This window comes from Nerophis lumbriciformis, linkage group LG04 (genome assembly GCF_033978685.3).
Source record: "Nerophis lumbriciformis linkage group LG04, RoL_Nlum_v2.1, whole genome shotgun sequence".
Taxonomy (NCBI): Eukaryota; Metazoa; Chordata; class Actinopteri; order Syngnathiformes; family Syngnathidae; genus Nerophis; species Nerophis lumbriciformis.
In genome coordinates this window covers 35,271,137-35,286,185 of record NC_084551.2, presented here as the reverse complement: position 1 = coordinate 35,286,185, position 15,049 = coordinate 35,271,137, and the positions used below count along the sequence as shown (strand labels likewise).

Below are 15,049 nucleotides of genomic sequence, written 5' to 3'. Positions count from 1 at the left end.
GTTGTGTAGTTCAATACAATTAAACTGCCAATCTATTTGTGGTGGTATGTTGGGGAGTTTGATGACATCATATACCTTGCATAATGGCCCATTACATGCATTTTTCGAAAAAGACAAAAAAAACTGTTATTGTTAGTATCAACATTTCAGGTTTTTGCTTTACAATTGGCCGTTTTGATCTTTTTCCCATTTTTGCAGTATTTTTTAGTCTGCAATTTTCCAAAGTCCCATTAAAAAACTAGTCACGATCCGCAATTTGCCCCTGGGCTGAACTTTCGCCAGGAAGGAAAAGTGTCCCCAGTGTCCTCCCCAGCATTATGCCAAGTTATGAATCCCACTAGTCAAAGGCTGGGCTGCATGCATGTGGAAGTACTCCGCACGCTCCCACACCTCGCCTTTTATGGCGGCGTTAATGCACACTCAAAGGGCTTGTGGAGGTGTCCTGCATGTCTGGATCACCGCTCGGCAGCAAATATTTTGCTTTCGTGACTGCTTGTACAAACCCCCAAAACCAGTGAAGTTGGCACGTTGTGTAAATCGTAAATAAAAACAGAATACGATGATTTGCAAATCCTTTTCAACCTATATTCAAGATACTTAACGTTCGAACTGGAAACGAACTGGAAACTGTTGTTATTTGCAAATATTAGCTCATTTGGAATTTGATGCCTGCAACATGTTTCAAAAAAGCTGGCACAAGTGGCAAAAAAGACAGAGAAAGTTGAGGAATGCTCATCAAACACTTATTTGGAACATCCCACAGGTGAACAGGCTAATTAGGAACAGGTGGGTGCCATGATTGGGTATAAAAGCAGCTCCCATGAAATGCTCAGTCATTTACAAACAAGGATGGGGCGAGGGTCACCACTTTGTGAACAAATGCGTGAGCAAATTGTCAAACAGTTTAGAACAACATTTCACGAGTTATTGCAAGGAATTTAGGGATTTCACCATCTACGGTCCATAATATCATCAAAAGGTTCAGAGAATCTGGAGAAATCACTGCACGTAAGCGATGATATTACTGAGATTCAATCCCTCAGGCGGTACTTCATCAAAAACCGACATCAGTGTGTAAAGGATATCACCACATGGGCTCAGGAACACTTCAGAAAACCACTGGCAGTAACTACAGTTTGCCGTGCCAGTTAAAACTCTACTATGCAAAACCATTCATCAACAACACCCAGAAACGCTTCGCTGGGCCCGAGCTCATCTAGGATGGACTGATGCAAAGTAGAAAAGTGTTCTGTGGTCTGACAAGTTCACATTTCAAATTGTTTTTGGAAACGGTGGACGTCGTGTCTTCCGGAACAAAGAGGAAAAGAACCATTCGGATTGATATAAGCGCAAAGTTCCAAAGCCAGCATCTGTGATGGTATGGGGGTGTTTTAGTGCCCAAAACATGGGTAACTGTGAAGGCACCATTAATGCTGAAAGGTACATACAAGTTTTGGAGCAACATATGTTGCCATCCAAGCAACGTTATCATGGACGCCCCTGCTTATTAAAGCAAGATAATGCCAAGCCACGTGTTACAACAGTGTGTCTTCATAGTAAAAGAGTGCGGGTACTAGACTGGCCTGCCTGTAGTCCAGACCTGTCTCCCATTGAAAATGTGTGGCGCATTATGAAACCTAAAATACCAAAACAGAGACCCCGGACTGTTGAACAACTTAAGCTGTACATCAAGCAAGAATGGGAAAGAATTCCACCTGAAAAGCTTCAAAAATTGGTCTCCTCAGTTCCCAAACGTTTACTGAGTGTTGTTAAAAGGAAAGGCCATGTAACATAGTGGTGAAAATGCCCCTGTACCAACTTTTTTGCAATGTGTTGCTGCTATTCAATTTTAAGTTAATGATTATTTGCAAAAAAAATAAGCTTCACAGTTTGAACATTAAATATCTTGTCTTTGCAGTCTATTCAATTGAATATAAGTTGAAAATGATTTGCAAATCATTGTATTCTGTTTTTTTTCACGAATTACACAACGTGCCAACTTCACTGGTTTTGGGTTTTGTATGTGACAACCAAGTAAGCACTTTAGTGTGTACCGCAAATTGGAATAGCGGGCCGACACATGACAAAGAAGTGTCAATTGAATTGATGCATCATATACTTAAGGCCCTCAAAAGATTGCTTGAAACAGTACTTTTTGTTGTCTAAAATACTGTACAGCACATGAAAATTTAACCGCAACTCTCTACTGCTGGCAGCATTTAAGTAGCCCCAGACGATGTTTGACTGTAGCCAAGACACAATGATCTTGCTTTTACTCACTTCTGTTGCTGGCAGTATGTAGACAATAATTGCTGTGCGTTGATTCATTTTCAGGATCGTAAATCTATACTGCTTTTCTAGCTGTACACTGTCTACTCTAAGCCTATTCAAGTTCGAAAGGGTATACTGTAATAAAAATGGCTGCTGAAATGTGAGGGATGTCCTCTATATTGTGAACACACATCTATAATGAGCACATGTTGCTTAAAGTTCAGTTTTCCAGATATAATTTTTAATATTATATATAAAGAGTCATTTTTTTGATCACTAGTATCTCCTGCTCAATCATAACTGTTTTTGTATTACTGAAAAACATTAAGCCCCAAAAAGGGTTAAAATGATCTTTTGTTGGTTAAGTGGAATTAATCGCGAGTGGGCACAAAAAACATAGTACTAATATTATAGAATTAGAAATAAATTATTTTTATTGTGGCGTTATCTATAAAAAAAAAAAATTACATTCAAAATATATTGTAGTCATTATTGGAACGTATTACGTTCTTCAGTTTTCAGGGGTTTTAGTGGAAAGGTTTCAGTCTACAAGTTGGAACGGGTCAGCCAAGGAAACTCCTGCAAATAGAGAAAAACATTCGGATAGAAAAATTAGGATTTTGATTGTTGGGCAGACATAGACAAAGAAAAGGAGAAGGCTACAATAGAGCTTAGTGCCTAAATGGAACCTTCCAACACCTGCATGTATCCATGCAAGCCTGCAAGGAGTGTTGCATGGATACATTCAACATAAACACAGAAGGCCCCACTTTCTAATTATAAGGGAGCTATAAATAGAAAGGTCAGGTTGATGTGAAATGGAGAGATTGTTGAGTGGAAAGGAGCAGCTCCACTGTGCACCTGTGGAGAGGAGGGATTACCGCTCAGGGACACATGCAGAGTCAAATAAACATTGAGCCGCTTGTTGCTCTTTATTAATCACTAACTGGAACGCTGATGATTTTGATTCCAACTAGCAGCACAGCTGCAACCCTTGTTTTTATTATTTCCTGTAACTTTATTAGGCATTGTAATTGGTTGTCAGCAAATACATGTTTGGTGCTGTCAGTTTGCTTCTTTCCATGTTGGTAGGAAAATACTAAGACATATTTTTAATGTATATCAGAAAACTTTGTGTGGGTTTAAACCATGGAAAGTGTGCTACTGTTCCCTACAGGAGTTAAGTAGAACTGCAACTTGATAGTTGTTAAAGTTAATGTAACAATAGTCACGCCAATTCTCATGGGATTAGGTTACAATGTGCAGTGGTTACATACCTGCTGCTTTCTGTCTGAGGAAGGGTCGATGAGCACGTTGATCAGACTGGGTCTCTCCCAGTCACTCAAACTGAACTGTAAGGCACTTTGCAGCTCCTCCACCGTCCTTACCAGGAAACCGCGGCCGCCAAAAGCAGACATGACCTGGTCGTAGCGCGCCTCAGGCAGGAGGGTCACAGGAGGCGCTCTGATCATATGCACGACAACAATGAGCAAGTTTAACGGAGCACATTTGCAAGAAAGCATTTGATTTAAGAAGTGTCTTACATGCTGGTCAGATCTCCCATGGCTGCCATTTCTTTCCATGTCTCAGGGTCTACTCCGCTGTATATACCGTTATTATTCACCACGATCACCACCACAGGTAGGCTATACCTATTGAACAAAATATAAACATAGACGCTGTAAAAGAGTGAGGCATATATAGAAAATCAATCCAGTAGTACCTCAATTTACAAGATTAATTGGTTGTATGACAGAGCTCTTAACTCAAAGCACTTGTATTTCAAATCAACTTCTCCCAATGAAATTAATTGAAATCAATCTAATGTGATTGCCCCACTACTCCCCCAAAACAGCACCATCTTAAAATATAACACGTTTTTTAAAAAGAAAAACAAACTTTTAGATAAGAAATATTGTATTAAAACCAATACAATATAATGTACTACAAACAACTACTGTAGTTTTATGAAGTAATGTAATAATATTGTACAGCCTTTCAGCTGTTTCTCTGTCAAAGAAACCATCAGTAGGTTTTCCATATTTTAATGGGATAAATGTCCGCCGTTTGAATATCATTTTAACGTCCTTGACTGGCATTAGACTCGTTCTGCTTCAGTACGGTGCAGACTCGCAGTGATACGCTCTACTTCCTTTACCAAGTTGGTGACACACTCATGGTGCGTTCAGTTTACTTGGGAGGTTGGAAGTCGGAGCTGGGAATGATGTCACAGCCGAGTTATGATCTTTCCAGATACAAGGCCGGAAATCAAGATGGGCACATCCACGAAAGCTATTCTTGCACTTGCCTTATCTGAATATAAACAACAAATGGGTAAATAAGCACTCCTTCGGCAACCTTCACACACGAGAACAAGAAACAGAGATGTAGAACATAGAAAACACATGTAAAAATGTTGTTTATACTACAGTAATGTTACCATATACAGTATGTACGGTATGTAAACACTCATCCAGCCAATCGTATATGGGTCATTTAGTGTGAAAAAAGGTAATCAGAAATGCTGATAAGGGATATTATAGAAGCTTCTATTATATTAGTGTTTACTTTCAGAGCAGCCTAATTTGAAGCCAACTCGGGGCACGTGAGAATGCTCCGCCTTCCCATGTAGCAAATCCGACTTCGAGGGGCGCTACAGTTGAAAATTCTGACAAGTACGGACAAGTTTCTAGACTAGGAACTTGCCAGTTTTTGATGATTTCCTTCTTTATTTAATGTATATCAACTACTTCTTCTTTTCAGCACTATGCTTCACACTCACTTCCATCCTTCCTGTGCTTGGAGAAAAAAAATTATGTCCATCACTAGCTTTAGGCTAATGCTAGCAGGCAAGACCATATGTTTTGGGCGGATCTTATTCCAATTAATGCTTGTAATTACATTTTTGCTTCCAACTTAAAGCCGACAGACAGCTCTTATCACAAAACACTCTTAAGTTGAGGTACCACTGTAGCATCAAAAAATAATCAAAGTTTGCTTTGACTACCTGCACATGGTTTCAACCTCCATGCCAGAGAAGCCAAAGGCGCTGTCTCCTTCCACACAGACGATCCTTCTGCTTTTTGTTTTGCTTTTTTCCAAAGCCGCTGCAGCTATAGCGAAGCCGAGGCCCACTCCCATTGTTCCGAATGTGCCAGCGTCTAACCTGGAATGTTATCAGGAATAAGCACAACATTTCCATTTGGACTCACACTTGATGCACAAAGACTTTAAAAAGATTATGTAATGTAAAAAACGGTTTTCTGAGGGTTATATGCATGCGCTTGCTACAATCCTTGTGAGTGTTAGGTGAAGAAAATGGAAAGATGCTTCTACATAACATGTATAAGTCATTCTGCCGCCCAATCTATAAATTAACTACAAAACCCAAAACCAGTGAAGTTGTCACGTTGTGTGAATCGTAAATAAAAACAGAATACAATGATTTGCTAATCCTTTTCAACCTATATTCAATTGAATAGACTGCAAAGACAAGGTATTTAACGTTCAAACTGGAAAACGTTATTTTTTGCAAATATTAACTCATTTGTAATTTGATGCCTGCAACATGTTTCATAAAAGCTGGCACAAGTGTCAGAGTTGAGGAATGCTCATCAAGCACTTATTTGTAACATCCCACAGGTGAACATGCTAATTGGGAACAGGTGGGTGCCATGATTGGGTATAAAAGCAGCTTCTATGAAATGCTCAGTCATTCACAAACAAGGATGGGGCGAGGGTCACCACTTTGTGAACAAATGTGTGAGCAAATTGTTAAACAGTTTAAGAACAACATTTCTCAACGAGCTATTGCAAGGAATTTAGGGATTTCACCATCTACGATCCGTAATATCATCAAAAGGTTCAAAGAATCTGGAGAAATCACTACATGTAAGCGATGATATTACGGACCTTCGATCCCTCAGGCGGTACTGCATCAAAAGCGACATCGGTGTGTAAAGGATATCACCACATGGGCTCAGGAACACTTCAGAAAACCACTGTCAGTAACTATAGTTTGTCGCTACATCTGTAAGTGCAAGTTAAAACTCTCCTATGCAAAGCGAAAGCCATTTATCAACAACACCCAAAACGCCGCCGGCTGCGCTGGGCCCAATTCATCTAAGATGGACTGATGCAAAGTGGAAAAGTGTTCTGTGGTCTGAGGAGTCCACATTTCAAATTGTTTTTGGAAACTGTGGACGTTGTGTCCTCCGGACCAAAGAGGTAAAGAACCATTGTTAGAGGCGGAAAGTTCAAAAGCCAGCATCTGTGATGTATGGAGGTGTATTAGTGCCCAAGGCATGGGTAACTTACACATCTGTGAAGGCACCATTAATGCTGAAAGGTACATACAGGTTTTGGAGCAACATATGTTGCCATCCAAGCAACATTATCATGGACGCCCCTGCTTATTTCAGCAAGACAATGCCAAGCCACGTGTTACAACAGCGTGGCTTCATAGTAAAAGAGTGCAGGTACTAGACTGGCCTGCCTGTAGTCAAGACATGTCTCCCATTGAAAATGTGTGGCGCAATATGAAGCCTAAAATACCACAAAGGAGACAACTTAACTTTAGGAACAACTTAAGCTGTACATCAAGCAAGAATGGGAAAAAAAAGCTTCAAAGATTGGTCTTCTCAGTTCCCTAACGTTTACTGAGTGTTGTTAAAAGGAAAGGCAATGTACCACAGTGGTAAAAATGCCCCTGTGCCAACTTTTTTGCAATGTGTTGCTGCCATTCAATTCTAAGTTAATGATTATTTGCAAAAAAAATTAAGTTTACGTTTCTCAGTTCGAACATTAAATATCTTGTCTTTGTAATGTATTCAATTGAATGTAATTTAAAAAGGATTTGCAAATCATTGTATTCGGTTTTTATTTACGAATTACACAACATGCCAACTTCACTGGTTTTGGGTTTTGTATATTTACCTGTGTCGTGGTAAGTAGTTATTCAACATAGTGCGTCCAATGTCCATAGTGTTGGCGCCCTCGCTGACGATGATGCAATCGTGTGGCAGCAGCTGGGAGACGTGGTGAAACACTGTGTAGTAGTTCATAGGCAACGTCGACCGCAGAGCAAACGCCTGGAGAAATTAATGAGAGGAAGGACAAAGAGCCTATTGGTGAAACGATACCCTAAATCTGAAAATTATAGAATGCCATATGTTAACATATGGTAATTTTGTATTTCCTCGAATAGCAACCAGCACACAGGAAATATTCAATTAAGTATGATAAAAAAAGATCTTTAGGATAAGACCAAGTATGTGCAAAATTACAATATTAATTGTCAATGTCTCCAAATTCCAATTTAATTCCATTATTTGGAACGGGAACAGGAAGTACAATTGCAATTCAAATTCCAATTAAAGGAAGTACAATTGAAATTCCATGAAATTACAGTTGATCATTTTTGTGTATTTCAGAATCATTATTTACAGTAAGTGGGGTTGTCAGAAGTATCAATACCAAGTCGATACCAACACACAAAAATTACATTTATACAATTTTTTACAGCAATGTTAGTAACGAATACTGTACAACACTTTTTCCTCTGCAAGCTACGTCGTCATATGCTGAACATTTTTTTATGGGCCTGTGGTACGTTGTTAAAATAAAATATATATATATATAAAAAAAAAAAACCTGCAAAAATTTAAAAATGTATCAATAATGTATAACGCAATGAGAAAATGTAGAAATTCTGATACTAATAAAAAAACAACAACACAAAGATGTGTCTTTAAATATATGAGAGTTGGTGCTTTTCGAAACACTCGTAGCAAACAAGTGTTTAAGAAATACAAATAACATCAAGATAATACTTAAAATGGGAAATAATAAACGTTAAAAGTATATCAAACAAATCTGTAATGAAGTCATCACTATGCAGGTTAATTTGTGTCTTTATTACGAATGCTTCTTTTTGACACTGTACTTATGATTGGTTTGCGTTTGTATTTTGTAAACAAAATTTGTCACATCAAATAATGCTGACAATTTCATTGAAAAAGATTCAGTGTCTAAAAATTCAGAGCTAAAACATTCAGTGTCGAAAAATTTGCTGCTTCAAAAAGCGAGACTCACTTCCGGTAAAATAAGGCTGAAGCAATCGATCCTGCTTCAGAACCAGCCAATGAGGTGTCAAGTTTGATGTCCCGTGACACGGGTCTTGCAAAACAGCATAAAAAGCAGTTATCTGCGCTACCTGGGCATAATACAACATAATAAACACTTCAATGCGGCTCGGTGGATGTTTTCAAACTATAGAAATGATTCCAATAGTTAAAATCTGCATTATTGAGTGACATAAGAAGGAAGCTCTGCTTCATGCAGACTTTGCACAAACAGAGTGGGCGGGGCTTGTTTAAGAGCAGTGAGTGTCAGACAGAGGCAGAGTCCTAAGGCAAAGTTCTGCAGAACAGTGATATTATATCGAATATGTGGGCGATTTTTACCCTTTTGTGTTTATGTTTCGCCTAATGTCTGGGAAGTGGAGGAGCGATTCTCAATATTCAGTGTTTTAATGTTCATAGTTAATATTGTAAATCCCACATTATGTATTTTCATGTACATTTTGAGTGTCTTTTCAGTAAAAAACTAAAAAGACCATCTCAAAAACGGAATTAACTTTAGTTTTTTTTAACTGAATTATTTGACAGTCATTATGTACATAAAAATATAGAATGTGGGATTTACAATATTAACTACAAACAATAAAACACTGAATATTGACAATATATGAACGTTGCTCCTCTACTTCACTGACCACCTCCTTAATAGGCAACAAAGATGCCACAAACACGGCAAAAAATTAAAGCCAAAAGGATCAAAATTATCCACTTATTCTATATAATATCACTGTTCTGCAGAACTTTCTACAACAAAGTTCTGCAAAACAGTGATATTACATCGAGGTCTCAGGCTTGTTGCTGCCCCGCCCATCTATTAATAATCTGTTAATGACCAAACTTTGTCTTGTGGACAAGGAGCTTACACTCAAACCTTTATTCCTCCCTCCATGAATGCATCCAAACATCTATATACATGTATATATAGCTTGGCCTTCTTCCTTACATTTACCTGAACATCATTATTCAGCACTATCTGCTGGTCACATTGTGTATCACAGTCAGTTTAACTGAATATCATGATGTTGGCCCTGTGAGGAGGTGGCGACTTGTCCAGGGTGTACCCCACCTTCCGCCCGATTGTAGCTGAGATAGGCTCCCGCGCCCCCCGCGACCCCGAAGGGACTAAGCAGTAGAAAATGGATGGATGGATGGATAGTAACTTGAATGACACTCAAAAGTGCAGATTTTAAACATTGGAATATTTGATTACCTCTCGAGGAACTCTGAAGAACGTTTATCCTTTTCGCGATTTGAACAATTCGTACAGCCGAAAACAACCCAAGCATAAGGCATTTTTTCTTCGATAAAGGCTAAATGGCACCCAGTATCCATTGAAAACAGAGCTCGCTTGACCACCACATTCTCAATAAACAGGACATGAGCCTGACATGACGTCAGTAAAATCAAAGCAATTGAAACAACCCTATGTGACAGTATGGACTGTTTTACAAATTTCATAGAAATATTAACCTCATGTACACATTATATTTTTTTAATTAAATTTCATTGACAATTAATAATAATAATAATAATAAAAGCATCTTCTGTAAAACAGATGATTAAATTTGATATATTATAACTTTTAAATGATGAAACATGGTGGAAAATACTTTATTCCCCTGAATGCTTTATTGTATCCAAGTATTTAAAATAAAGGGAATGTGGGTTACGTTTTAGTGTTTGTAAGGTTTTTTTTGTATCTCAGCCAAAACCTTTGTTGAATGTGACACATTATTGTTGTTAACTTGGATAAAATTATTTTCTCTTAATTGCAATAAAGGTAATTCCACTTGCTGTAATTCCATTTCAACATTATGTGCAGTGAAGATTTTAATTCAAATAATTTAAATGAATTGAAACCTCACATTTTGAATGTTAAGACTTTCCAGTGGCTTGTAGGTGGTGTCTGTTACATAAATTGAATTTGTCATTGCCTGTATAGATAAGTTTTGCCACTGAAAATTTACTTTTTTTTGTTTGTGAGGGGGAAAAACAGTTTGTTTCTAAAACTGGATATTGTGATGTATCATGCTGTAGCAGTATGCCTGTTCAAAATAAACTTAAAGCACATACTCACGTTTGTGATTTTTGCATTGGCGGCCATTTTCTGTTTTAGTACGCTCCACCATATTGTGTCAGAGGGATACTTCCAGCCATCTTTAACAATACCCTCTTGCAGCTGAAGGAGAAAGGAGAATAATTGAAGATAACACATGAGACGGTATTTTAAGGTGCAGTTATATGAATCTGTTTGTGCCTTACGTACCTGATTGACAACAGCATTTACGTCCCCCAGGAGAGCGACAGCAGGCCTTACATTGTTCCCCATCTCCTCAGGACAGAGGTCAACCTAAGGATAGTACGTATTAATAGTATTAAATGCAGCCAATGAGCGCTAAATACATTTCCAATTTGGACCATTGTGGATGTAACAGTAAACATAAATGTACTCAATAGTGGTAGACCAGCACCAAATTGCAGTGTCATAAAGAAGGAGGAAAACTGCAGACATAAATCATTTTGATTGTTCACTTACCTGGATGACCTGGACATTAGGGTCGAATCTAGGTGTCAGACCAAAATGAAGGATCCAGTTGAGTCGGGCTCCAAGAAGTAGCACAACATCCGCCTGGAGCAGAGCTCTTCATTTTAGCAAAAGGTTAAACAAAGGAACATTGTGAAAAACTTAAACTAAAAGACTATCACCAAAAACATCATTGCATCAAACAAACCTCATAAAAAACACAAGATACACTTACAATTAGTGCACCAACCCCAAAAACCTCCCTCCCCCATTCACACTCATTCACACAAAAGGGTTGTTTCTTTCTGTTATTAATATTCTGGTTCCTACATTATATATCAATGTATCAATACAGTCTGCAAGGGATACAGTCCGTAAGCACAAATGATTGCGCGTGCTGCTGGTCCACTAATAGTACTAACCTTCAACAGTTAATTTTACTCATTTTCATTAATTACTAGTTTCTATGTAACTGTTTTTATATTGTTTTACTTTCTTTTTTATTCAAGAAAATGTTTTTAATTTATTTATCTTATTTTATTTTAATATTTTTTTTAAAAAGGACCTTATCTTCACCATACCTGGTTGTCCAAATTAGGCATAATAATGTAATATATATGACTGTATATATTGGTATCGGTTGATATCGGTATCGGTAATTAAGAGTTGGACAATATCGGAATCAACCGGTATCAGTAATTAAGAGTTGGACAATATCGGAATATCGGCAAAAAAGCCATTATCGGACATCCCTAATTACAATTCCTTTATGAAGTTCACTGCTTACAATCAGTCCAGTGTGACAGTCCAACTTTACTTGGACTTTTTGTGTTGAAAAGTTTATTTCTGTGATACATAACAGGAATTTGAGTAAATATAATATGTCCATTTCCAGATAATTGTGAATATGTATACCCAACAAAGTGCCTGATGGTGAAATGGGACAAAAACTGTTCTCTAAGTGATTCTAGAGGGATGTGTTTGAATAGAAACTTTGTTGAACCTTGATCGGGCAGCCGCCACACAATTGGGGTGGTCATCGGGCAGCACTCCCTTGCCCATGGGTGTCGGAAGGAATGGCAGTTGGCTCAATTCCACAAAGTCCCTCAGGACGGCTTCTGCTCGGCCATATGCTGCACCTGTTGGCCACGACATACAACTAAGAAAGGCAGCATCTCTTATTAAAGACATGTGGCAAACTTTCATATGTTCATACCTTTGCCAATTATAACTAAAGGTCTTTTGGCGGATTTTAGGACAGCGATAGCCTCTGTCACTGCATTGTGGTCAGCCAGACAGATGGGAGGAGGCGGACAACAGTTTACAAATCTGCAGGAGAAACAACATTTACTGCATGCTTTTGCCACCATCACCAAAGACAAAACAATCTTACAAACCTGACTTTGCTTCTGTCCACTTTGGCATTCACCATGTCCCCTGCAATGTCCACATAAGAAGCACCTGGACGCCCATAGATGCTTGTGCGAATAGCCTGTAAACAACAAAAGATGATAGTGCCACTATTAGTATTAGAATAGCATACTATATAGTATGGCATTAGTGCTAACTACTAAACTATTAAAATGTATGCTCATCTATGTTTAATACCAAGCTAATAAATGATCAAATAAAGTAATACTTTACTTTTTCGATTACTGCAGGGATTGCTTCCAGAGAGCTTGGCCTGGCAGAGAATTTGCTATACAAACGACACGCTTCCACCTACAAAATTGAAAAGGAATTTAAGCAAAGGCAAACATCCTTAAACCTCAATGTATATCAACCTCTTTATTACCTGAGGAAACTCCTGAAAGGCCCCTGCTGTCTCTTGGTTTCTATCTGAGGATCCCCCAATAACAATAACAGGCCTGCGCAAAAGAAGCAACATATTTTCTCTGGCACGCTTTGAGGGCAGACACTTTCCTTTCCCTCTGTCCCTTATCTCTCCTGCTTACGTCTTTGTTTTGTCTTGTCTTAACTTTTTGAAGCCTCTTTTTGCACTGCTCTCCAAAATCTAAACAATTGAATTGATTAGATGGCATTTCAACTAAAATAGACAAGATCTTGTTGATGACAAGCTGCCTGTCCTGACGGAACAGTTGTTGCTGGACACAAAGTGGAGTCTTTCAGTCGAGCACTTTAAAGATTGACACCTATTCGGAATCATGATACAGTAAGCGTTGCTCTGGTGTATGGACAAGTTGGTGTATGCTGGCAGCCATTTAAGGTACCCCAAAGATGCCACAAATGATTGACGGATGGGCAGAGCTTTGGGCACTCTGACTTCTGTGATTTAGGTCTAAATCGCAAACTGGACAACATCTTTGAGATGCCGTCTGCTCTGCATGGCAAAGTATGATGAATTTGAGGACCAGAAGTACACAATAACAGTGAAGCATTTATATTTGTTTTCACTCACTCAAACACTAACATTCTAATCCCTGGCTGGAGCGACCAGGAAAGGTTGTTGCTTCGAGATTCTCCCAAAAGGACAGTGCAGCAAAAACGCTACAAACTACCTCGCTGTTTTTTATGGACACACATATGTTGTTTGATGACTTCTGTTGGACTGACTGGCTGTGTTATCGCGATAACGATGCAAGAGCACCAAGGTCACGGAACAAAGCTACTCTGCAAGCTTACACACACAAAATACATCCACGAAAAATACACGCCACACACACGTGCCCCACATGCCACGCCTTTGTCGCTTCACCTCACGTGATATGACCGAAAACGGAGCAGCGCCCCTGATGGTGGCAGTTTCGGGCCGGACGCCTGCCCCCTTCCCCCTCGTTGCAAGTCTCGAGTTGTATGTCATAATATGTATATGTGCTTTGCTCGAGGTATTTCCTGGTCTCAAACTAAGACACCCCTTAAAAAGTAATCTTGTTGTACTTTGTAAGTACAATGACAATAAAGTTCCCTCCATCCATCCATATAGTTCATAAATTCATAAAAAATGTATGGACAATTAAAATGTAATTTTATACCAGCAGTTCATGTTGGAGTTGGCCATTCCCCCCAGCGCATGAATGAGTCCTGGTCCAGACACCACGAGGCAGGCACCAGGTCTGAATGGAGGTAAAACAGGACATCGACTCAAGTCAGAAGCTATTACTTTCAGTATTCTTATTATTCAGATCACTGATTAACAGTGACTTACCTGCCAGTGAGGTATCCAATGGCGGATGCAGCATAGCATGCCTGATGTGTGGAGAATTGGATCAAACACAAGAATGCATTGAAAGAGAGCAGAATATCTACAGACACTACTTACCGCTTGTTCATTTCGCATACCCACATATTTGATTCCTGCAGCCTGAGCCGCCATGGCTACTTCAATGACAGGAACGCCAACAATTCCAAACATGTACTCCACTTTCTGTAGGGACATTTATACATAATAATATATGCTGTGTACTTTAAATATACTTCTAGAGTACACCATCAATATCTTAAATGTATTAAGTGAATGACAAATGTATGTTTTGGTTACAGACGTTTTCTAAAAGCACTTCACCAGTTTAGTTTTCATAATACATGGCAGAGTACATTGTACTTATTACAATCACATAAAAAATGGATCTCACGGGACCCCGTTGTTGCCAATATAGCACTACCTCACAGCCTGACACAGCTGATGAACTTTAACACATATAAAAAAAAAAATATTTAAAATAAACATGTATTGAGTTGTTTACTCAACTTCCAGTTTCATTTATAATTGCGGGGAGGGCAATGACAGTCGTTTGATGTTTAAAAAAGTATATATTTTTAAGATACATACCTGATTTTTAAGCGACTCAGCAATGAGTTCAGCCCCTGTCACTTCCTCCATAGTTGTCCCGTAACGGCTGCTTTTCAAGATAACTGTATTATAGTTAGTAACTATTCAGAATCATAACAACTTAAAAGAACCGTACTCTGAACTCTGTCCGCTCCCATGTCGATCACATCCGGGGTGTGAGCCAATGAGAGGAGACGTCCTGAGACTCCGTAAAAGCGCATTCAAGAGCAGCACGCACTTGTAAACGTTTTGACAGGACTATATCAAATATATGTTTCTGATCTGTCTTCTGGTATGATCACTGTATCATTTCTTTACAAAATA

General features: G+C 38.7%; 1 protein-coding gene across 1 annotated transcript; it reads right to left on the bottom strand.

Annotated features, from left to right (window-relative positions):
- Positions 1 to 2,679: 2,679 nt before the first annotated feature.
- On the bottom strand, positions 2,680 to 15,013 carry hacl1 (2-hydroxyacyl-CoA lyase 1). Its single transcript, XM_061953553.1, has 17 exons — positions 14,726 to 15,013; positions 14,216 to 14,320; positions 14,102 to 14,142; positions 13,929 to 14,009; positions 12,731 to 12,803; positions 12,580 to 12,657; positions 12,333 to 12,427; positions 12,152 to 12,264; positions 11,939 to 12,074; positions 10,948 to 11,053; positions 10,678 to 10,761; positions 10,489 to 10,590; positions 7,207 to 7,361; positions 5,279 to 5,437; positions 3,816 to 3,923; positions 3,549 to 3,735; positions 2,680 to 2,850 (listed from the first exon to the last, which is right to left on the bottom strand). The coding sequence occupies exons 1-17, from the start codon at positions 14,774 to 14,776 to the stop codon at positions 2,818 to 2,820; spliced, it is 1,707 nt and encodes a 568-aa protein (XP_061809537.1). The 5' UTR covers positions 14,777 to 15,013; the 3' UTR covers positions 2,680 to 2,817.
- Between the last annotated feature and the right edge of the window lie 36 nt (positions 15,014 to 15,049).

Coding starts and splice junctions, on each gene's coding strand:
- hacl1 (XM_061953553.1), bottom strand. CDS start 14,776: ATGGAGGAAGTGACAGGGGCTGAACTCATTGCTGAGTCGCTTAAAAAT. Junction 14,321..14,725: donor CTGAGTCGCTTAAAAATCAG/GTATGTATCTTA, acceptor ATGTCCCTACAG/AAAGTGGAGTACATGTTTGG. Junction 2,851..3,548: donor CCTCAGACAGAAAGCAGCAG/GTATGTAACCAC, acceptor CTCTATTTGCAG/GAGTTTCCTTGGCTGACCCG.